This window comes from Humulus lupulus, chromosome 1, assembly GCF_963169125.1.
Source record: "Humulus lupulus chromosome 1, drHumLupu1.1, whole genome shotgun sequence".
In the NCBI taxonomy this organism is placed as follows: Eukaryota; Viridiplantae; Streptophyta; class Magnoliopsida; order Rosales; family Cannabaceae; genus Humulus; species Humulus lupulus.
Window position 1 is genome coordinate 92,165,099 of NC_084793.1, and position 23,806 is coordinate 92,188,904.

The 23,806-nt window shown below is 34.7% G+C and overlaps 2 protein-coding genes and 2 long non-coding RNA genes across 5 annotated transcripts; all 4 read left to right on the forward strand.

Annotated features, from left to right (window-relative positions):
* The first annotated feature begins 103 nt into the window (after positions 1-103).
* Positions 104-1,759, forward strand: LOC133818301 (transcription factor RSL2-like). Its single transcript, XM_062251085.1, has 5 exons — positions 104-694; positions 780-1,055; positions 1,184-1,249; positions 1,364-1,429; positions 1,584-1,759. The coding sequence occupies exons 1-5, from the start codon at positions 104-106 to the stop codon at positions 1,692-1,694; spliced, it is 1,110 nt and encodes a 369-aa protein (XP_062107069.1). The 3' UTR covers positions 1,695-1,759.
* A 2,267-nt stretch (positions 1,760-4,026) lies between these two features.
* LOC133814491 (uncharacterized) lies at positions 4,027-6,225 on the forward strand. 2 transcript variants are annotated; one of them, XR_009884790.1, is made up of 4 exons: positions 4,027-4,518; positions 5,105-5,179; positions 5,600-5,856; positions 5,947-6,225. It is a non-coding gene; the product is annotated as an uncharacterized LOC133814491 (long non-coding RNA). The 2 variants fall into 2 exon arrangements; XR_009884789.1 differs by having other exon boundaries at positions 5,105-5,856.
* Positions 6,226-12,724: 6,499 nt separating this feature from the next.
* Positions 12,725-13,261, forward strand: LOC133818308 (uncharacterized). Its single transcript, XM_062251096.1, has 4 exons — positions 12,725-12,790; positions 12,847-12,864; positions 12,929-13,153; positions 13,253-13,261. Exons 1-4 carry the CDS (start codon positions 12,725-12,727, stop codon positions 13,259-13,261), a joined length of 318 nt encoding a protein of 105 aa, XP_062107080.1.
* Positions 13,262-19,235: 5,974 nt separating this feature from the next.
* LOC133814496 (uncharacterized) lies at positions 19,236-20,208 on the forward strand. The gene is made up of 2 exons (XR_009884791.1): positions 19,236-19,440; positions 19,838-20,208. It is a non-coding gene; the product is annotated as an uncharacterized LOC133814496 (long non-coding RNA).
* Positions 20,209-23,806: the final 3,598 nt, after the last annotated feature.

The window sequence follows — 23,806 nt, forward strand, 5'->3', positions numbered from 1 at the left end:
CCTAAGCATCAATCAAATACATCCCTCCCATACTAAATACAATTGCCCTCTTTTCTTTTCTTTTTCTTCTTTTCCTTGATAGCTAATTAAGCAATTTCAAGAAATGGAGCCTATGTTGGGTGCTATTTCAGCTGGAGAATGGAGCTCCTTCAGTGGGATTTACTGCTCAGAGGAAACTGATCGCAATGAGCATCATTTTATGGCTTCTGATCACCATTTTCTGGCTGGCTGTGGGGTAACAAATGATGATCACCTGACAATTGGAACCTCAAGCTTAGATGATCAGATCCCGTTTACCATTTGGCCTGGCACTTCTTATTCACATTGTTCAAGTGTTTCAGAAATTGACAATTCTTACACCGGCAGTTTTCCACAAGGGATGATTAGTAGTAGTCCTTATTCTCATCCAGTTACTTGGCTGACAAGCAATATCTCTGTGGAATTTAGCGAAGAATGCCAAAACGAAAACTTTTTTCTTGTTGATGCTGATCACAGCCAAGAATGGCAGAACCAGGAAATGAGCAATGGCACCATTAATGGGGAAGAATCTGGTGGAAACCAGCTAACATCAGCTGCTGATCATTTTTCCCCACACAAATGGGAATGTGATCAAATGACAGTACCAGAATCAACCATGGCAAGTGGAATTATATCTGGAAATTCTAAGAAAAGGTCTAGCAGTCCAGCTGAACAAGTAAGTACCTAAATAATTCTTGAATTGTAACTAGAGATGGATTGGAATGTTTCCTAATTGCTCCTCTACTTGTATTATATTCTAGGAGCCAAAGAGCAAGAGGAATGTGAGGTCCAGGAAGAGTAAAAAACAACTTGCTCTGATGAGTGACAATGAAGAAGATGGCAATAATGCAGGCACTGATAAAGGACATTCGAACAGCTCCCTCTCAGAGGAACAACACTCAAATGATTCTCTTGATGAAGAGCTAGGAGAAAGAGCTTTAAGCTTGAGTCCAAAAGAACCTACAGCTTTGAACCTTAGTGGGAAAGCAAGAGCTTCAAGAGGGTCTGCAACCGATCCTCAAAGCGTCTATGCCAGGGTAATTAAGTCCTTTACAGATCTTTCAAGCACATTGACTAAAGTTTAAGTTAGATTTTTGTCCAATGATCTGTTTTTGGTACTTGTTTTGCTTTGTTTCTTAAGCAATTTTTGACTTTTCTCTTGCAGAAGAGAAGAGAGAAAATAAACGAGAGGCTAAAAGTACTACAAAACCTTGTCCCCAATGGAACAAAGGTATGTATAAGACACAATATGATTAACCAGAAAATATGAATGAGTTGAATATTTTCTCCAAAATTTCATACCTATTCAAGTTTGTTAAGATTAATTGGCTCCTTTACATTTCAGGTTGACATTAGCACTATGCTTGAAGAAGCTGTCCAGTATGTGAAGTTCTTGCAGCTTCAAATCAAGGTAATTATCTCAACAACTACAATAAGATAACTTACTTACACTACTACACGTTCTTATATTACATTTTTCAGTGCTTACTTAGATTTAATACTACTACTCTCTGTTCTTAGATTTTTCAGTGCTAACTGTGTGTTTGTTGTTCTGAATTTTGTAGCTCTTGAGCTCTGATGATCTATGGATGTATGCTCCCCTAGCATACAATGGAATGGACATGGGCATGGGCATCGGACTTGATCATTTGAGGCTCGCCGCTTCAAGACAATAGTTTAGCTGCTAATTCCCTTATAAGTTGCTCTTAATACAAAATTTACTTAGACTATTTGAAGGGACAAGCACCAGCTTTGACATGAACACAAGATGGTATTCCCATTTCAATCACTCCTTTTATCCGAAGTACTAAACAAATCGTCGTCTGTTTTTGTCATCTTCATCGCTATCCTGATCAAATGCAGAGGTTTAAAGAATGAGTCATTAATCCTATTTTTTGAGGAACAAGAGCTTTTGGTAGTTTATTATTAACTCCACCTTGTATTGTATTCTCTGTTTCAGTACAAGAATCTATTTTCATATACATGTACAAAATTTCGTACCTATATTCATTAGTCCTGAAATGTATTTTTTAAAGCTACTTAATGATATTCTTAAAGTGATCTGAGATTATTGTTGGTTGTCAAATCGTGCATACACATAATCAAAGATTGGATACGGAATATTAACAGGAAACCATGTATTTAAGTAGTTCATCACTAAATCTGGCTTCTTCCGACATGCAATTTGATTTTATGTTGGATATGGGAATATAATCCCCCAACTTATCAATTGTGATAATCAAGATTCAAAAGATAAGATTTCATAGAGATATATGAGCGTATATGTATTACAGTGGTCTAATTTTAATATAAAATATGTTTCTTCATCAAAGAAAACTCTTCTATGTTATATATACCTTCAAAATAATTAGCTAAGCTAGAAGACCCAACACTACTTCTGAAATTTAGCATAGGAATCCTTCCCAACTTCCCTCTCTCTCTGTGGGTGTGGAAGATAGGTTAGCCATTTTGATGAGATGGACCAATCAGAGTAAGACCTTTCCCGCCATCAAAAACCAACTCTTCTTTATAAATAGATGTTTAGTTATCATTTGAAGAATGATTTTTTTACACTTTACGAATACGCTGCCCAAATTAAGAGTTTTCTTGTGGCATCATCTTCTCTTGCACGTGATTCATCGATTGGCCATTCAAGACGATTATCTGATCAACTGGCTAGAGTCTGGCAGATTATATAGGAAATTTCTATAAATTCAACCTATTCAATCATAGAAATTTCTCTTTTGAACAATTTCCCAACATCAACAATTGGTGCCCTATGTGGGAATCCCAATAAATAATTTCTTGATTCAACTTTTGTTAATTCTTGTGATTTTCTTGCAATTTTTTTTTTTAGTTTTTGACATAAAGAACGTAGCATCATCAATATAAATATAGGTAAATTCTTAAGTAGAAACATCACTTTTGTCCTATAAGAGAAAATTTGTTTTCAGCATGTGGAAAAATTATAACTAAAGTATTTTTAAATGACGATTTATATTGTAGTTATAACAAATATTTTTGTTATTTTCTAAAATTTTTGAATAATTTAGGGTGTCGAAAACAGAGTTCAAATAATCAGTTGCTCATGCGCTTTTCTTATACGCGTGCAACTGACTATTTTGAACTATGTTTTCAGCATAATAAATTATTCGAAATTTCTTGAAAATTGGTAAGATACTAGCTAGAACTACAATGTGCACCATCATATAAAAAAAATTTAATTATAATTCCAAAAATAAATTTTTTCCTACCATAGGGACAAAAATAATGCCCCTACCTAATAATCTACCTCTCTCTCTCTATATATATATATAAACTTTCATGCTATATCCAATTACAAAATGGACATTAAGTTGTGCATTAACTGATCAAAACAACATATCTCTCTCTAAACATCTACATATATGTGAATTTTGACCACTGGTCATTGGTGTACCAATTTCTCTTGGTATAATTACGTGAGAGTAGAAACTACATATCATCGTTTAGAAAGGAAAAAGAAATAGCACTTTAAATTTTGTTATTTATACATGTTAGGAATAAATTTATGGAGGCCACTTATCATATGGACACCTGCGAGTATAAACATCGAGCGAACACTCATAATAGCTTGTCTTTTAAACTAGCTCACGAGCAAGGAGAAACCAGAGAGATGGCATCCTCATCCCTCAGCAACCTCGTCCTCGAATCGCCCTCAAGGGGCCCGTGAGAAGGCAACTGCTTCTCCCAGTGAGAAGGCACTCACATCAACGAGAACAAAAGTGCTCTCCATCAGAATCACAATAGGACATCTGGCTATTATCTCATATCACATTGACATTGTGCAGATTGCACAATCACTACCACCACGACACTACTTTTTAGAACAGTGATAGAAACTTGTCCCGACCACTACCACTTATGCAGACCTCAGATCTATAGGATCGTAGTGTCAGTCAAATCAAGGGTTATCTTTTTTATTTTTTTATTATTTTAAAAAGTAAAAAAATTATTGTAATATTACATACACTACAACAAATTTGACATACAATGACTCCCTACAATGTCTTACACCATTGGTGTAAGACATTAAAACTTATCAGGGGTTTTAAATGTCTAATGGTGTAAGACATTGAAAGTTTTTATTAATGACTACAATTGGAAGACATTAAAAATGGTGGAAGACGTTGGAAATAGGTTGAGAAGTGGCCAGGGGGACATCTAATGTCTCCCACTGGGAGACGTGGGACACGTGGCACGTCTCCCACTGGGAGACATTGAATGTATAGAGGGGTACATCCAACGTCTCCCACTGGGAGACGTGGGACACGTGGCACGTCTCCCAATGGGAGACGTTGGATGTACCCCTCTATACATTCAATGTCTCCCAGTGGGAGACGTTGGATGTCCCCCTGGCCATTTAATGAATTTTGGGTCTTCTTCTTCCTCATAACACCAAACAGAGAGAGCACACCAAACAGAGAGCACGAAAGGGGTTGCGATTTTAGGGTTTTCAAGGTTAGTTTTTTTTAATTTTTATGAATTTTAGTTAATTATTTTGATAAAAAATCATAGGTTTAGCATTAGGATGAGTAATATACATGATTTTGTATTAATTTTACATTTTTATGCATTTTTTTCTATACATTGTTAGATTTATTTGTTTTTCCATGGAGGTTTTTTTATAGATTTAAGATTTCATAGTTTTTTTTTAATTTAACCTATCACATTGTATATATTTCATTATAATATATATGTTCATGATTTTTTTTAATTTTTATCATTATTTATTTCGTTAGATATATTTTTGTATGTATATTTAAACTTTTTTTTTTTTAAATTCTAACTATTTTGTTATATATATAGTTATTATGTTAAAATAAATTTATTAAATAATTTAAAAAATATAAATATATGCAAAAATTTATGTTTTTGTTGATTATTGAGATTTTAGGTTATGAAATTTTTTATTGATTTTTTGTTTAGGTTATAATTAGTGGCTCATTGGAGTTTTTTTTTATTTGTTTACCAATCAATTACTTATTAGGAATTTAGTGATATTTGTTTAGTAATGTTTAACATATTAATTAATTTAATTTCGTAGGTTGTGATTTTGGTGGTGAGATTTTAGAGAGTACTTTGCATCAAAACTTCTATATCTATCAATCACACATTTGAGGTAATTAAGTTTCTAAAATTATAATAATAAGTTATATATTGCTAGATATTTAGTGATATTTTATTTATTATTTATTAATTTATTTATATTGGTTTGTGAATTTAATAGCGAATTCGATTACTACTTGAAGTAATTTTGCTAGCTTTTGAATTATTAATTGCAAGAGGTAAATATATATTCTCTTACTTCTACTTTTAATATTATTAAACAAATGTTAGAAGAGTTTGAATATCTTAAATATTCATCCATAGTGAAGTAGGTTCTGAGATTAAAATTGTGTGCTGCGGTGATAACGGAAGGTTGAGAACTTGTGTGTATTAGTGAAGTAGGTTCTGAGAAATTTGACTGTGTGCTGCGGAGCTATAAGGAAGAAACTTATTGTATGTTGTTTGAATTGTTTGTTTTGCTATTCACATGTAGATGGTTAGGTCACTATTATAGGGGAAATGCTGCCCGATTTTATCTAGGATAATAAACAATTAATTTTATATAGGCATTCTATAAGGAAGAAACTTATTGTATGTTGTTTGAATTGTTTGTTTTGTTATTCACATGCAGATGGTTAGGTCACTATTATAGGGGAAATGGTGCCCGATATTATTTAGGATAATAAACGATTAGTTGAGAACGGGCATTACTTGATTGAACATGCAAGTCCCAGGCATTACTTGAGAACGGTATTATTAATTAAAATTTACAAATTATTTTTGAAACTATAAATGTAATCAAATAATTAATTAATATATTTTACTTTATATTTCTTGCAGCTAACAAGCACATCATATACAGAGGCACAAATTGATGAGTTGCGACAAGAATGGGCGACATATATGTTGCCGATAATCCAAAGTTACCGACCTCGTTGATAGGTTTTTTTTTAATTTTTTAACTCTTTCTTCATACACAATGCAATATTTGTTCATTTTGAATATTTCTAACAAATATTGTATTTCTTGTATATATCTAACAAATATATTTTTTTATTTCAATTTAAATTAATATTATTTCAATTTAATTAATTTAAATTTAGATTAAAATAATTTCAATTTAAATTAATATTATTTCAATTTGTTGACTGCGTTTTTAGCCAACGACGTGAGAACGTCAAATACGACGAACCTTCAAGAGAATGTAAACGACAACAGACGGTATAAACAAGAAAAGTAAATAACATAGAATTTTTATAGTGGTTCAGCCCCGATTGTCGGTAATAGCCTAATCCACTTAGAGTTGTGATTTATAAATCTATACTCAAGATCAGATGGACTATGCCAACTGAGTTTCTTCAGTATAAATTGTGAAAATACAAGAATTCTCTCTAATTTCAGCACTTTCTCTCTCTAGAATAGACAGACCCAATTTTATCTCTCTAGAAAGAATAAGCAGAAGGGGCCCTCTCTCATCTCATAAGCTCTCTATTTATAGAGATGGGATCCTCAACTGATATCCCCTTATAATAGGGATATTTTACTATATTTATTATATTTATATTACAAATAAACATTCAACATTCAAAATGTAACAAACTCCCCATTTGTGGGAAGAATGAGAGATTCCCGCGCATGTTGTTGAAGTTGTATCTGACTTAGTCTCCTCTAGCTAGTTGGTCCACCTCCTACTCGCTACCCATGCAAGGGCTGGTTGAACGTGCATGGTGGTAGGTTGAACGTGCATGGTGGTAGGAGATGCACTTCTCTCCTCTAACATGCACTCTCCTCTAGCATGCCATGTTCCTCCTTGAACCAATCTCCTTGGCTTCTCCTCGGACTAAGGTGGTCCGAGGCAACCTCCTTGGCACCTCACCTTGAACAACATTGAGGGAACCTCACCTTGGACAATATTGAGGGAACCTCACCTTGGACAACATTGAGGCAACCTCACCTTGGACAACATTGAGGCAACCTTCTTTAGCATCTCCCAAACATGTCCGATCGAACATTGTATAGACTTTCCTTATGAAAGTCTAAGTCTCCATTCTCTTGCATGAGACTCCTCCTCCTTAGCTATTTACCTTGGACACGTTCGAGCCAACACTTAGAAAACCTTGGGAGGCTTGCCTCCTACACACCCTTGGGGTCTCCTAGGACCACACCCTCCTTGGGGTCTCCTAGGACCACATCCTCCTTGGAGTCTCCTAGGACCACTCCCCTTAGCTCTCCTAGGAGGCACTCTCCTAGATGCATTCTCCTTAGCCTCCTAGGATGCATTCTCCAATTTTTGGGTATAACACAATTTAATTAATTATTAAATTAATTTCAATTTAGATTAAAATAATTTCAATTTAAATTAAAATAATTTCAATTTAAATTAATATTATTTCAATTTAAATTAATATTATTTCAATTTAATTAATTATTAAATCAAATTAAAATAATATTAATTATAAATTTATTTAATTTATTTTTTTTAAATGTGGGAGACTTTCAATGTCTCCCATTGGGAGAGGTGGGAGACTTCCCACGTCTCCCAATGGGAGAGGTGGAAAGTCAACGTTTGACTTTCCACCTCTCCCAGTGGGAGACGTGGGAAGTGAGGCACGTCTCCCAATGGGAGACGTGGGATATATACCTACAATGACCCTAGCAACAACGTCTCACTAAGTGGGAGACATTGTAGACTTCCAATGTCTCCCAATTAAAGTCATAAAACCTCTATTTTGTTGTAGTGATACCCTGAAAACCCTTATAAAAGGAAACATATATAGAAAATTTTACATACTTAATTTTTTTAAAATGCCAACATAATTTACTCTCCAAAACATATGTTATTTATAATTTTTTGGACAAAAACACCTCTAGCATTAAACAGTCTCATCCCAGTCGAACTCTCTCATTTCTCTCTCAGTAGAATTTTCTCTCAACCTCTCAGACCCCTCACATTCTCACTATCTCTCTCAGGCGAAGCTCTCTCTCTCGTCACAGCCACCGTTGCCACCTTCTTCTCTATCGCTAGCAACGGTAAGTCGGTTTTTATGGTTTTTTTTATAAAAAATTGAATCCTAATGTATAAAATCGATGAAATGAGTTTTAATCTTTATTTTGCAAAAATGTAGATTTAAATGGGTTTGATTCTATGTGCATCATTTTAGAAGATTGTGTTTAAGTTCAGCAAAAAATTTGAGGGTCGATGTTCATTCGATTCCACATCGATGCCATTTCGATACTTAATCGATGGTAATTCGATGACATTTAGTGCATGTGTATATTTTTAAATAATTGAATTGTTGTTCATCAATGCGCAATCGATGCTCCATCAATAGTATTTCCATGGACCATTACATGAGGGCAGTAGTCAATCGATGCGAAATCGATGATATATCGATGCCATTTTGATGCTTGCATGGTTTTCAGTTTTTTTTTATATAAAATCGATGAAATTTTGATGATATGTCGATGCTGACTTCGATGCAATTTTGATTATAGTTTGATGGTATTTCGATGCTTTCTTGGTTTTAGTTATATTTTGATAAATCTATTAATTTCGATGCTATGTCGATGCTATTTCGATGCCATTTCGATGGTTGTTCGAGCACTTTATTTTGATGGTGATGCATCGATGTTAATTCGATGCAATGTCGATGACTTTTATATGTTATCTACTTGAAAGATATTTGATGCATAATCGATGCTATTTCAATGGAATATCGATACATTGTTTGTTGATTTTATTTTTTATATAATCGATGCAATTTCGATGCTGAAACGATGTTGGCTTAGTTAGTTGTTATTTGTTAAATGTATTTCGATGCCATTTCGATGGCACATCGATAGTTTGTTTGTTTATTTGTAAAATCAGTTTCGATGGTATATCGAAAGTATTTCGATGTTGATTCAAGGGTGGCTTAGTCAGTTGTTATTTGTTAGATGTACTTCGAATCTTTTTGAATGGCACATCGATAGTTTGTTTGTTTATTTGTAAAATCAGTTTCGATGGTATATCGATAGTATTTCGATGTTGTTTCGATGCATGCTTGTATATATTGATTTTTGCTTTTTGTTTCAATGGAAAATCGATGGTAATTAGATGTCATTTCGATGACAACAACAGACTGAGTATTTTTTTGTAAATTCAACTAATTCTCTCTTTTTTGTGTGGATATTTTGCAGATGCCACCCAAACGTATCCCACTGCTTGAGATCCCTATAAAGGATCATTATGTCGGTCGTATGACCAATAGGGGTTCTGGGAGGTTAACGAAATTGAAGAAAAGGTTTAAGGAGCATGGATTGTTGGGGAGGGTGAATGAGTATGTTTTTGGACCATTCTTCACAGCCCCTGCCTTTTCGTTCTCTGTAGCATTGGTGCACACACTGCTTTTGCAGAACACTACTACAAAATACCCTTTACGGGACACTTTTTTAGGACACGCACATAAATGCAAGTCCTTAAAAATATTTATGGAGTTTTAAGGACACTCATTGAGAGTCCTGAAAAAACACAATTTAGGACTCGCAATGAATGTTCTAAAAAAATATGTGAATCCTAAAAAAATCTGGGCTAAAAAATGAGTGTTTTACTTAATAATTTTAATGACTTGCTTTGGGAGTCCTTAATACTCTTTAAGAACTTGCTTTGCGAGTCCTAAAAATATAAAATATAAATAAAAATAAAATATAATTTATACTATATTTTAAATTAGTTCAAAATTATAAAATAAAATATAAATTAATTAAAAAATATACAAATAGTAATATTCATTCTAAATTTTTTAATAACAAAAAATTATGTTGCAATTTAATAAAGGAAAATGACCCAATATACTGTTTGTTACTATTTTTTTTTCATTTTTACGTCATTTTTTATTTCCTTTCATTGTTATAATTTTATTTATGCAATTATACGGTCTAAATTACCCTTCCCTAACCCTTAACGTTATTCATCTTGGAGAGTTCTCCACCTCCGTGTCTAGAGACTACAGTCGCCTCTCTTCACCTCCGTGTCTCCACCTCCTCTCTTCTCACTCTCATTTCGTCGGAGCCTTTCATCTCTTACTCCTCTTCCTCTCGGCGGCGCAAGCTCATGGAGCTCGACGGCCTCCAGGTCTACGCTCGTCTCTTAGTCCTCTTCGTCTCGACAGCGCAAGCTCGAGGAGCTCGACGACAATATCAGTAAGCCTTTTTTTCTGCCTTTCCGTCTTGCAAATTTCGTGTAAATTTCCAATGACAAATTTTGGTAAAAGAATATTAAATAAACGATACACACATATATATATATTCTTTTGCAATGAATTTCCAACTGATTTGCCAAACTGTAATAATGTGAAAACTCCAACTTGTTTTCTATGTGTAGTAGTATAAAAGGAGCTCCAACTTGTTTTCTATATGTAGTAGTAGTAGAGTACCCTGTCCTTATTGTGGAGGACCTATCCTAGAATGAATTTTAGATACCCATTTGTTGGTTTTTGTATTCCAATTCACCACAAACTTAGAACTAAATTTTATTGCACCATTTGCTCCACACGCCTAGTTCTTCTTTCTTCCAAATTATAATACTAAATTTCTTGTAATTTATTTTCTTTTCTTTTATATTTTAGTGTAATGTATATATTTTTATATGTTTTAAGTATTCCTGAATTTCTAATTTTATTGATATATTATTTTTGGTTGCTGTGATTGAATATAGGGTTTGACATATTGGATTTATTCAACTTTGATTGAGCTTATTCTCTTTGTGTAGATCTTGACAATAGACAGACGTTGAAGTGGAGGTTTTTAAAGATTATGCGCCAAACTTTGAAGTTGGAGGTAAATTATAATTTATACTCTTTGCTGGATTTTGTTAGTGATGTTTCAATTAGTGTATCTAGTGGATTATAGGACATCACTTGTGTGTATGTTGATGGGTTGTAGTGGATTATAGGACTTATAATACTACTAAAAAAAATAAAAGAGACATGTATTATTTAGTTTATTAATCGTCGTTTAGGATTGAAAAAGTTCCTTTTGTAAATTGCCCTTTAATGGATAAGATTAACAAGGCAGTGAGAAAAGGCCTATATATGACTCTATGAGTGGGGTAGCCTAGCCATGTTCGTTTGCCACTCATTTACTCATTTTCTTCTCCTCAAATGTGATTTTGACCCCATCTCCAGATGTTTTGGTTAGTATGCCAAGCCAATAAACCATGGGATTGTGTCTTTGACCACAACCAAACCACACCAAAAATAAATATGAGAAATTACCTAACATAAATTTTTCATTTTTACGTTATTTTTTCATTCCTTTCATTTTTATAAATTTTTTTATACAATAATACGGCTTCCACTTTAATCATATACTAATTTTTAATCATATGGATTTCTAAATCTATCATATCTCATTTTCCATGAATTATTGTTTTTTATTTCTCTGTTTTGAGTCTTGTTCAGTACCACACTATTTATTAAACATTATTTTTGGTTTGATTCTTATTTTGTTCAAGTATAGTTTTTTATTTCTCTGAGAATATTGACGTTGCACACCATATGTTTCCAAATATGTTTCAATGATACTGTTAGTGTAGCCTTGTAGTTTTCTTCTACATTATTGTTTGTTCAAGCTGAATTGGGTTAATGTGAGGTGTAAAAATGACATACATATTTGGCCATTGATAAATTTTACGCTGTCAAATTCTGATTCTTGATGAAGAGAGGATAAAACATATGTGAATGGGCTCCAAATAATTGAGAAATATGTCCTCTAAATAAAGTTGTGAATTTTATTTCATTTGTTTTGTTTTTTAGCCAATTGGTACCAATCTTAAATCTTACTTTGCAAGGTTTGAGAGGTTTTATTCCTAACGTCGAGTTAGTAAATAAAATAAACAACTTTGGTGACTTGAAAGAAAATGTAACATTAATTTTCAAGATATTTTTCTCTTATTTTAATCTTGCGTACTTGTAGATTACTAGATTGCTTAGTTTTATTATGTTTGAGCCTCGTGATTATGACTTCTGTTGAAATATTTGTTCTGTTGAAATATTTGTTCTGCTGAACTTAATGTATATCTTCTGTACTAATAATAGATTTGCGGTGCCAACGCTTTGAAATCTTGAGCTTGCAATATTATTTGAGGTTTGCAGTAGTACCATTAGCACTAGTTGTAGAGCTCAATTTTGTGGTGTGTCAATTAAAATAGTATAGCTTCATTGTTATTTTTATGTTTTAACTTTTCTACATATAAAAGCTGCAATATTTGCTTATGTTTATCTTATAAAAATGGCTATTTAGGTTTTTACCCCCCGAACTATTACATATGCATTATCATGCCCCCCGAATTTTTCAGGCTGTTAAAAATTCCCCCGATCTATTCACAGTCATGTAAATTAGGACTTCCGTCCAATTCAATTCATTTTTTGTAACGAGAGGATGATGTGGCCTTTTTTTTACATATTTGGGATGACACATGGGACTCTAAAGTGTGAGTTGGATATTATAGAGAAAATAACAAAAATAAATAAGAATAATTTGTTATAAACCGAATTTTTTACAACAAACTTAGAACCCTAGTTTCAATTTTCCCCCTTTCTGCCGACTTTGAAGATAAATTATTGCTGTCTATTCCTCCATGGATGGTGGTCGAAGGTTTGAAGAAGAATGGAGTAAATCCAATTGTGATTGTGGGTTTCAGTGTGTACTACGCGCTACTTGGACATTGAACAATTCTACTAGAAGGTTCTAAGGTTCTAGGGCTGCCCAAGATACAAGGTTTGTAAATTTATTGGTTTCCTTTGATTTGGATTATTGGTTCTGATTTTTGTTTTTATTTCAGAGGAATGAGGTTGATGGGTGTGGATTTATCAGATGGGTGGACCCTCCATCATTCCCTGTACATGGTGAAAGGTTTAAGGAGGAAATAGGAGGGTTTTTGAAAATGTTAGAGGAGATGGAAGATAATGTTAAGCAACTACAGATTATGGCTGAAAAAAGAGAAGAAGAACTTGGTTCAATATTGAAGATGTTAAGAGATTTGAAATCTGGTGTTTGTTTTTGTGTTGTAATATTTTTGTGTGTTTTGTATATCTTAGTTATGTTGTTTATTTCTTAATTGGGAGTATTAAGCAGTCATTGTTGAAAAATCTAATGTAACTTTTAGACTTACTGAATCAATAGTTGTTTATTAAGTAAGCAATAGTTGTTTATTTCTTATTGTTTTATTGTAAAGTAAAACAAATGGAACATCTTGTTGAATCTTGTTGAACCCTGTTGAATCAAGATGTATTGGTCATATAGAATTAATGAATTAAACTGTGATGTGTTGTTTAATGAAAAATGGAATTTGAATTATATAGTTTTTTTTTTTGGTAAATCAGAGAATAGTATATTAAACCAACAAATTTACAACCTACAGCACCATAAAAGGCCTGAATTCTTTACTGTTCTAATTACAAATGATCAATCCAAGACTTATCTCTAAGTGCTAATTCCCTGTACCTAATTCCAGTAAACCTATATTTGACCACATTCTTTATAGTCTGTACAATTGAACCTGTTTGTTTACATTTAAATTGCCACAAAACCTCATTTTTATTGAGCCAAAGTTAATAGCATAAAGCAGCCAATGTGACAGTAAAAACTCCCTTTTTAAGTCTGCTATGCTTGCTGTGTCTTATATTACTCAGTAAGCCATGAATCGAGATAGTTGGTGTCTTCCACTGTAACCATGTCTTAACTTCTTGTAAAACTCTGCTTCTATACAAGCATTCAAAGAACAGATGCTGAATATTTTCTAAACCAGATCCATAAACAGCACAATCTGTCTCTTGACAGATGTGAAAGCTCTGAAGCCTCTCTCTAACAGGTAATCGCCCCACCATGATTAGCCAAACCAGAAATCTATGCCTTGGTATATTCAATTTGTCCCACACCAGATGATGCCAAGTAACTGCATTCTGTATTGGACATAACAGCAAATAACCTTGTTTAATCTGGTATTTCTCAGACACAAATTTCTGAGTGTCCAAAGTCTGTTTGAGTCTATTTTTAACTTTGACAATTTGTTTCCGAATTATATAGTTTTTACAATATATCTGGAGTAACATAAGAAGAATTCAACACAATAAAGCTATCTCAGATCTAATATTTTCATTGAATACTTATCATGCTTACAATCTGAGTGTAGATAAATAAAAAGGAAATTGTTCTTGCTGCAAATGTATCAAAATAACTGACAAAAATTACATTTGATTATGTTGAGATGCTATACAGTACATTGACATATCAAAATGATATTCCTTGTCTGACTTATCAAAATGTCATTTGCTATACAACCACATCCAAAATGAGTCCAAGCTTCCCATGTCCAAAAAAATGGTCTTCTGTCATGTTTAGGCTCCTCCTCCTGCAAGTCTGGTACTCCTTCTTTATGCCAGTTCCTTATACCTTGGCCTTTTCTACTGCAGTGGTTTAAACAACATAATTATCCATAGGTTTAAGCAGAATATATGAACAACACTAACTATCCAGCCTTATAACCACCTGCCCCACTTTATTTCAGTAGTAAACTGAATAAAATATAGCAATATGGGTCTTTATTTCAGTAGCACAGACCAACAAAATATAACAACATTGATTTTAGATTGGAATACCTGTGGTGGATTCGTGACTTCTGAAACATCCTGTTGTGAAGAAGAGCTCACAGAACCATGAGGTAAAGGATCACTATTCCTCCCATCAGTAGAAGGATCTTGTGGAGGAGCTTTGTTTGCCTAGGGAAGCATATTCAACCAAGTTATTAACCATTAAAAATAGCAAAACATACCCAACATCAAAATTAAAATGGCAATGTCTACATACCGATTTTTTGTTGTTTCTTGAACATGTTCTGAAGTTTTGTCCCTTTGCACCACAACCAGAACATCTAATGCTAATGTATCTTCTTTTCAACTTCTTTCTGGTAGCTACTTCATCAAGTTGCAAAGTCCTGCTCTTCTTTGGCCTACCAGGCTGTTTTTTGTTAATTGGGCCAACCATTCCAAGCTTTCCACTTATAGGCCACTCATCTTGATTCCTAATTGGATAAATCTGCACTGAGTAAGCCTTCATGTCGTACTCTTTGGTATACCATTTGCTGACATAGAGATCTGGATCTTGCCTTCTTTTCCAAATCGCAGCCACCGCATGACTACAAGGAATGCCGGTCCATTCCCATCTTCTCCACGAACATACCCATTCTTTCAAATCAATTGAGTACATTCCCCCATACATGTTATGGACCTGGTAAATGTCATCTGAAGACTTTGTGGGTATGTGGGATGAAGCCTCAACCTTGTTATTCTCAAGAATTGTGGCAATTTTTGGAGCAATGTTGGACTCCCATCTGACAACTGAATGTTTATTTTTGCTGATCCTTTGCATCAAATACATCTGGATACGCTCTAGCATAGACAAAATGGGTCTATCTCTTGCTGCCAATATTGTCGGTGTCCCATTGAAACCCTCTCACATGTTATTCAATAAAATGTCACACTTAGGATTAGTCCTAAAGTGTGACCTAGCCGAGTGTTTTGGTCCTGCAACCATCAACCACTCATAAGCTGCTTCATTGACCATTCTAATCTCATTCATCACAACTTCAAACCTTCTAACAGTCACTTCTCTAGCAGCCTTCCATAATAAGTCTTTAAGGATTTTATCCCTGAACACCTTAATGAAGTTCTTCTCCAAGTGTTGAGCACAACGTCGATGCTCGGCCTCAGGTATCCCTTCATCCCACATTCCTTTCAAAGCTTGCTCCAAGTCTTTTTGCTTGTCTATTATGAAGGCCCAGTGATTAGAGTTCTCAATTATCAAGTCAACTCTAAGTAGATTGAGAAACCAACTCCATGAATCCTTATTCTCTATTTCAACAACGGCAATGGCAATAGGATACATCTGGTTGTTTCCATCTATTCCAATTGCTGTCAAAAGTTGCCCAGGATGAACCCCTTTAATATGAGCTCCATCTAAACCAATCACTGGTCTGCATCCTCCATTGAAACCTTCCCTCAACCCAGCAAAGCATAAATACATCCTCTTGAACCTTGGTTTTCCATTCTCACCTAGTTCAGTAAAAAATTCCACAGTCGAACCCCTATTGGTGTTTTTAATCTCCTCGGCATAGTCCCAAAGAGCATCATACTGCTCTTCATAGCTTCCTTCAATGGATTTTGTTGCTAAAAGTCGAGCTCTGTATGCCTTGTCCCTTGTTATGTCTAGCACATGGTCTTTGTTAACTTTGTGCATGAAAGAGGAAACACCCAACTTCTCATTGATCTTGAACTCCTCTAAATACTTCTCACTCAACCATTTGGAAGTTGCGAATTGGTTAGTATTTGTCCTAGAACACCTGTGTTCATCATTCAATGTTTTGATGACAAAGGTAGGAGTGTCATCAATTTTTGAAGCAAAACATACCCAAGGACAGTTTACACCCTTACATTGTGCTCTAACCCTGTGCGGGTAATTCTTCTTAAAGAATATATCCTTCCTGTTTTGTATTGAATACTCCCTTACTGCTTTCTTAAACACTGCACCAGATGGAAAGGATAATCCTAACTTGAATTTGGGTTTGGCCATGTCAATTGTAGTGTTAAACTCAGGCAACTCAGGCATCTTGACTTTTTTGGACCTCTTGTTTGGTTTGTGTGGCTCACTGTCCTCACCAACAGTTTCAGTAGTGTCCTCATCATCTGTGGAGCTATCATGTGCACCATATTCAATGTCAGAATCTTCTTGAAAAGTCTCATTACCTACATCAATCTCTATAGGCCTTTTACCTTTCCTAATCAAATGTTTCTCAGCAATATCATTTACTTCCACTCCGTCAACCTCTTGTTCATATTCCAGGTCTGCCTCACATTCATCCTCATCATCACCACTATCTTCACTAGTATCAACCCCTGCCTCACTTGTTCCATGATCCAAACCAGCCCCTGCCTCACTTGCTCCATCAACAAAACCAGCCCCTCCCTCACTTGTTCCATGATCCAAACCAGCCCCTGCCTCACTTGTTCCATCAACAAAAACAGCCCCTCCCTCACTTGTTCCATGATCCAAACCAGCCCCTCCCTCAGAATTTTCATGAACTAAACCAACCCCTCCCTCACTTGTTTCATGAACCACAGTAGAACCATCCAAAACAGCCCTTGTAACCTCAGTTTCTATGACATTTTCCTCACATATAGCAGGCCCAAATACTTGATCTCCACTACCCAAAGCAGGCCCAGATTCATCAGTATTTAAACTCAACCCACCTCCCTCACTTGTTTCATGAACCACAGTAGAACCATCCAAACTAGCCCTTGTAACCTCAGTTTCTATGACATTTTCCTCACATATAGCAGGCCCAAATACTTGATCTTCACTACCCAAAGCAGGCCCAGATTTATTAGTATTTAAACTCACCCCACCTACTTGGTTCGGCCCAACTACACTTGAAGCTTGACTTTCATTGAAGACATGTTCACAGAAAAAACAATCAAGGACTCGATTATTCCTCACAGATGCCCCTACTTTCTCAAGCAAAGTATTGCCATTGGTTACACATTGCAAAGTCACACAATCTGCCCACTTAAAATAATAACTAATAGAAGAAGGATCCCAGTACCCCAAGTCATTTGCTATTCCATGCAATTCAAATATGCTCATATTATCCACATCTTGATAATGAACATTGGTAACAACCCCACCAAAGTAACTAGGACTGTTACCTATCATTTTTAATTGTCCCTTATGATGCACTTTCAGAGTGAAGATACTAGATGTTGGTTCTGCAAAAAAAAGAAAAAAAAATAGCATATATTACTTATTCAAAGCCAAAACAATGGGTGGTCCCAACACACACACACAAATTTAGGATCCATTAATTTATTGAATGGAATCTAGTCAAAGTAAAACACAACATACACAAACCAATACATAACAGATGCCACAGACCCCACAAAGACCAAATAAAAGTCTTAAAAACTTTAACTATGTTTCCATGTGCACACTGACCACAAAATGACTAATTAACACATTGTAGTCAGACCTACCAACACCAAAATGACCAAAAAAATACTTGTGTGTGTATAAATTACAATCTGTAGCATTTATATTTCGAAATACCTATACCCACCAGTTAATTCAAAAGTTAAAATGCCCACCCACCATAAAGCATTCAAACACAAACCAAGAACCCACAGAAACAAGAAGAAAAAAAACCTTACCATAAAATGGAACCTCATTCACACTTTCATGGGGTTTTGGGTGTCCTTTCCTCTTTGCTAAAGATTTACGATTCCTCCCCATGTTTCTCCACCACATGATTAGTCAGGCGTGGTTGTAGCAAACTCAGGCGGAACTCAAGCGTTTAGCTCGACGTTTAGCTCGTTTGGCTTGTAGCAAACTCAGGAGGAAATCACCAATATCACCTCCCTAATTTAATGGTTCAAATCTGAAAGTAATCCCTAAAATCCCAATTGACCCGACCCCTGGTTGAAAATCATTCTCTTATTATTTACTTTCTTTTCTATTTTCATAATACATTTGGGTTAAAATTAAATTTCCATGTCAGCGGGTTATAAGTCCCACGTGTCATCCCAAATATGTAAAAAAAGGCCACATCATCCTCCCGTTACAAAAAATGAACGGAATTGGACGGAATTCCTAATTTACATGATTGTGAATAGATCGGGGGGATTTTTTAACGGCCTGAAAAATTCAGGGGGCACGATAATGCATATGTAATAGTTCGGGGGGTAAAAAACCTAAATAGCCTATAAAAATTATCATAGGATGGGATATACGCTAATGGTAATTCAGTCTCATTACAAAATGCACCACATTAAACTATACTATGATATTGGATTATGGAATGGTAGAGATGTGTAGGAATTAGTTTTTCGTATGGCATGCATTATTTTTTCTCATGGTTTGTACCAAATAGTTGTAGAACTAGTTATTGTTAATCTTCATGACTATATGAAGAAGTAACTAAAATTTCTAAATAGATCAAGTAATGTGTTTTTATATATGACAAGTTCTCTTTCAATTCTAAACTTGGTAATATGGTGTCTTTGCATGAATAGTGGTCTTCCTTGGTAATATATCACATTTTTTCCTTTGTTTTTTCCTATAATCTTAACATTTGACCATCTAATTAATAATTAAGTTGATTATAGAATTTTAAATAACATGACTTGGGGTAATAACATGATATGGAACATACATCTAACTTTTTTATTCTTTATAATGTTGATAATAATGTTTAGGTTAGTATTTTGATTGGTCTTAAAGCATTGGATTGGTAGCTAATTGCAAGAGGTACGTTGTATTTGATTTTTTTTTTAATTTTCAATATTTTACAATTTTGAATGATAATTGCATTACTTTAGTGGAGTTTGAATATCTTAGATATTCATCCGTGGTGAAGTAGGTTTCGAGAATTCTGTGTGTTGTGGTGATAACAGAAGATTGAGAACTTGCATGTCTTAGTGAAGTAGGTTATGGGAATTTTGTGTGCTGCGGTGATATATGGATGAAAACCTGTGTGCTGTTTGATTTGTTTGACATGTTGGTGTTGAATGTGACAGATGACTAGGCTAGTAAATTAGGGGATATTCTGTCTGATTTTCTATAGATGTTGACATGTTTGCTTTTGAATGTAATATAATATATAGCAGTGTCTTTATGTAACACTGAGAACAAGTTTTGGAGCTAGGTAGTTGACAGAATGGAACATTTGGTTTCGGAGTAAGAAAAGCAATATCCATCTGGAGAAAGATGACAATTTTCAAATGCACATGTATGTTTGCTTTGCTATGTAGCTTGGTAAATGTGTATTGCATTTCTATAGATTATCTCTTGTATAATAATATTTATTCTCCTATAAATGTTTAGTATAATCGTCTCCCCGCTTTTGTTTAGGATTCTTTCTCTGAAATCTGTCTTGTTTTGTCGCTTGATATAGAAAATAGCTTAGTGCGGCAAAATCTAGAATTTGTCTTTGGTAAGGACTTTCAACACTAGTTTTTATGAAATTGCAGTATTTTTTTCTAGAGATGTGACACTCAAAGTTCTTTGGGATTTAAATGCTGGTTTGAAATTATTTCTTCATAGCATGTGGATTGTCTATAGGTTAATTAGTATGTGTGAGTAACTAAATATCTCTCCAAACTCCAATACTAAATCTAGACATTATGCAGATTGATATCTAGTTGCATGAGGATTAAAATTTAATCATTAAAAAATGTTGAAATTTGTAAACAAATACAAGCGTGGCTAGCTCTCTTGAAACATATTTCTTATCCCAAATTTTCCCTTGATCTTTTGGACGTGTTTATTTTCTAAAGGTATATTTTTTTATATATACAATATTCTAATATTAATTATCAACTTGCAGTGGATTGATTGTTTCTAAGCAAACTTTTGAAAAGTTTGATGAACCTAATAATTAAAGAACTTTTTTATAATGTGTAGGTCTATATTGAGATGCATTTCTTTGGCGCAATACTAGACAACATTGGTAGTTGAAGTTTTTAGAATTAAAAATATATTTCACTAACTTTGTATACATTTCTTGTTTAATATTTGGTGATGATAGAATTTGAATGTAGTATAAACTATCATGTAATATGATTTTGTAAGCCGAGTAGACTAAATATTGAAATTATATTTTTGAGTAATTAATAAAAAATTATTTTGTTGTATTTTCTTTTAAAAATTTTAGAAATCTAACATATATAATATATTTTGGACTCTCAAAGGGATATATATTTTTTTAAAATCAAAATGAAAATTGCAGCTGCATTTTTTTAAAAAAAAAAATTACTTTTAAGGGCATGCAAAGCGAGTCCTAAAAACTTACTTAAAGGCACTCAACCCGATATTTTAGGACTCTCAACGAGAGATTTTAGCGAGTTCTAAAAACTTTTTTAGTACTCGCAATGCTAGTCCTAAAAAGTCTTTTTTGTAGTAGTGGAAGGTGAAGTCTACGCATGGCAATGAGGTGCACTTCTTGATGGGCCCAAACTTATGTAAGTTTGGGGTGCATGAGTTTGCCATTATGACTGGGCTGAGCTGCTCCTATCCACCAACCTTACATCCTCCCGCCTAGTTGATACATATTTCAGTGTGGAACCTGAGAAAGACATTAGGTTTAATATGTTGGAATGAGCTTTTAGTATGTGCGATGTACCTGATAATTTGTACAAGCTCGGTTTGGTTTACTTTGTGGAGGGGATACTATTGGTCGCTGAGAACGAAAATGCTATTTGGCGAGATTCATTGTCGATGGTCGAGGATTTAGATTATTTTGAGAAGTATCCATGGGGATCCCTTTCATTCGATACAACTGTGAAACAATTCAGTAGAGATATGAAAGCGATTGGTGCTACAATACCTAGTAAGAAGGCGAACAAGGCCACTGAGGTGGAGTCTTCTAAGGGTGTTCAGGTGGAGGCAAAGTACACTTGTAGGGGGTATCCACCAGCCTTGCAATATTGGGCATACGAGGTTTAAAGGACACCCCAAGTTGAAAATAGCTAGACCGAAGATCACCGCTCCAAACTTTGAGTGGAGGTGCATGTCCACTGATATTGTCCCACAATCTAGAACCAGGTATTTAGATGTACTAACTTCAGTTTTTCATAACACTGTTCTCCTTTAATTTTCAATACACTCACAAATGTGATTTCTTGGTTTCAGCAGAGATTGCGGCGTATTTGCCATCAAGCACTTAGAGTTTATTCTTGGAGACATTCCCTTATCATATGCCATCGAGGACCACATTCAGTACTTCAAGGATAAATTATGCCTCGACATTTTTTACGAAAATGTGTACCCTTGACTTTTTCTATATGTTAGAACATTTATTTTGATTTCTCCTTAGTTTTGTATATAAACAATGTCATTTCGATTAATAAAATCCATTAATACATAAATAAAAAGATTAACAAAGTTCATTAATACACGAATAAAAAGATTAACAAAGACCATTAGTACCAAATAAAAAGTTTCACATCGATGCCATAAATTTCAAACACGAACTTTACAAGTTGCCCTATTACGGCCTAGACCTCCGCATATGCTGCACTTGCATTCTACAATCACTTTTTCTCCATTGGAAGGATGGCATTTCTTCTTAGGCCCGCCTTGTTTCTTCTTTGGACGACCAACCAGATTTTTTTGCTCAGGCGTTCTCACTTTTATTGTCATAATGCCATGTGGAACAATCCACTCTTCCTCGTTACCAGTAGGATGTGTAGATTTTGTGTAAGAGGACCTTCATGTCTCAATTTTATAGTAATTTGAACACAGAGAATAAAAGTTCACCCCTCGCTTAAGGGATCCAGATAGTGCATGAACACATGGGATACCAATAAGCTGAAACACGCCACATGTGCATGTCTTATTTAGGAGGTCGACTTCACCATTAAGCTCACCATCTAACATATGGAACTCACGCCTCCCTATTGCATAAGGGATCAAGAATCGAGCTTTCTCAGCCATATCCACCAAATCTTTCTCATAGGTCAGTGCAAGAGTTGTAGTTGTCTTCTCGCTAGTTTCTCTCCTATCACAGAACCAAGACTACAGTGTGAAGCGAATAAATTCGACGAATGTAGTTATCAGAAAGCTCCTAGCGTCCCAAGTCTTATTGTTGAAACTTTCAGTGTAATTACTTGTCATTATATTATGCCTAGTATCCAGGAAAACTAACATTTAATAGTAATGTACATTTAAAAGATTTCATAAATTAAAATACAATTCACAATGACATACCTATTTCCAGGAAAGTAAGCACGAGACCACTTATCAAAACCCATGCCTTCTAGGTTTTGAGCAATAGCTGGGTCTTTTGATTTGATTTTTTTGAAGTGAGCGTGGAACTCAGATTTCCTAAAGGCATATGCCGCATTATACATCAACACATGACAATGATCAGTCTTGAATTTAGCAACCACATTCATACTAATGTGGTGGTAGCAAGCACTGTGATAGGCATCGGGGAAAATAGTTTCCAAGGCATGTGTAATACTTGCATGCCTGTTAGATATAAACGCCAGGTCCTCAACTTCCCCAATCACTTCCTTTAGCCTTGACATGAAATACTTTCAAGAATCATGATTCTCACTATCCACAATACCAAATGCAACTGGATATAGATGGTTATTTGCATCCAGCGCGACTGCACATAACATATGCCCACCGTATTTTGTCTTTAAAAAAGTGTCGTCCACACATAACACATGACGACATGTATGAAACCCTCTTCTACTAACTCAGAGTGAGAAAAAGAAATATTTGAACCGATCCTCCTCAGTGACAAAATCTTTCAACGTCCTGGGATTTTTTTGTTGAAGTATGAACAAGTACGATGGTAACTTCTGGTAGGATGCTTTCAGTGTCCCTCTGACATAAGAAAGATCCTTCTCTCGACATCTCCAAGATTTTCCATATGACAACTCAATGCCATAATCATTCTTAATGTTTTCTCTTATGTTGTTTGCCATGTCCAGTCTGATATTTTTTCTTTATGCAATGATCAATAGCCCAAGGTGCAGCTTGGCGATGGCCTTTATGTCGGAGGTCAAGTGAGTAAGTGTGTTTATTGTTGATGGATCAAGAAGAGCAATGTTCTTTGCAATCGAACTAACGCATAAAGGAACCCAATGTCTTAAGGACTTTG

What these genes read in the sequence shown, in the direction of transcription:
- LOC133818301 (XM_062251085.1), top strand. Translation starts at nt 104, where the DNA reads ATGGAGCCTATGTTGGGTGCTATTTCAGCTGGAGAATGGAGCTCCTTC. An exon ending in CTCAAAGCGTCTATGCCAGG is followed by an intron (nt 1,056 to 1,183) that starts GTAATTAAGTCC and finishes TTTCTCTTGCAG; the next exon opens with AAGAGAAGAGAGAAAATAAA. An exon ending in TCTTGCAGCTTCAAATCAAG is followed by an intron (nt 1,430 to 1,583) that starts GTAATTATCTCA and finishes TGAATTTTGTAG; the next exon opens with CTCTTGAGCTCTGATGATCT.
- LOC133818308 (XM_062251096.1), top strand. Translation starts at nt 12,725, where the DNA reads ATGGATGGTGGTCGAAGGTTTGAAGAAGAATGGAGTAAATCCAATTGT.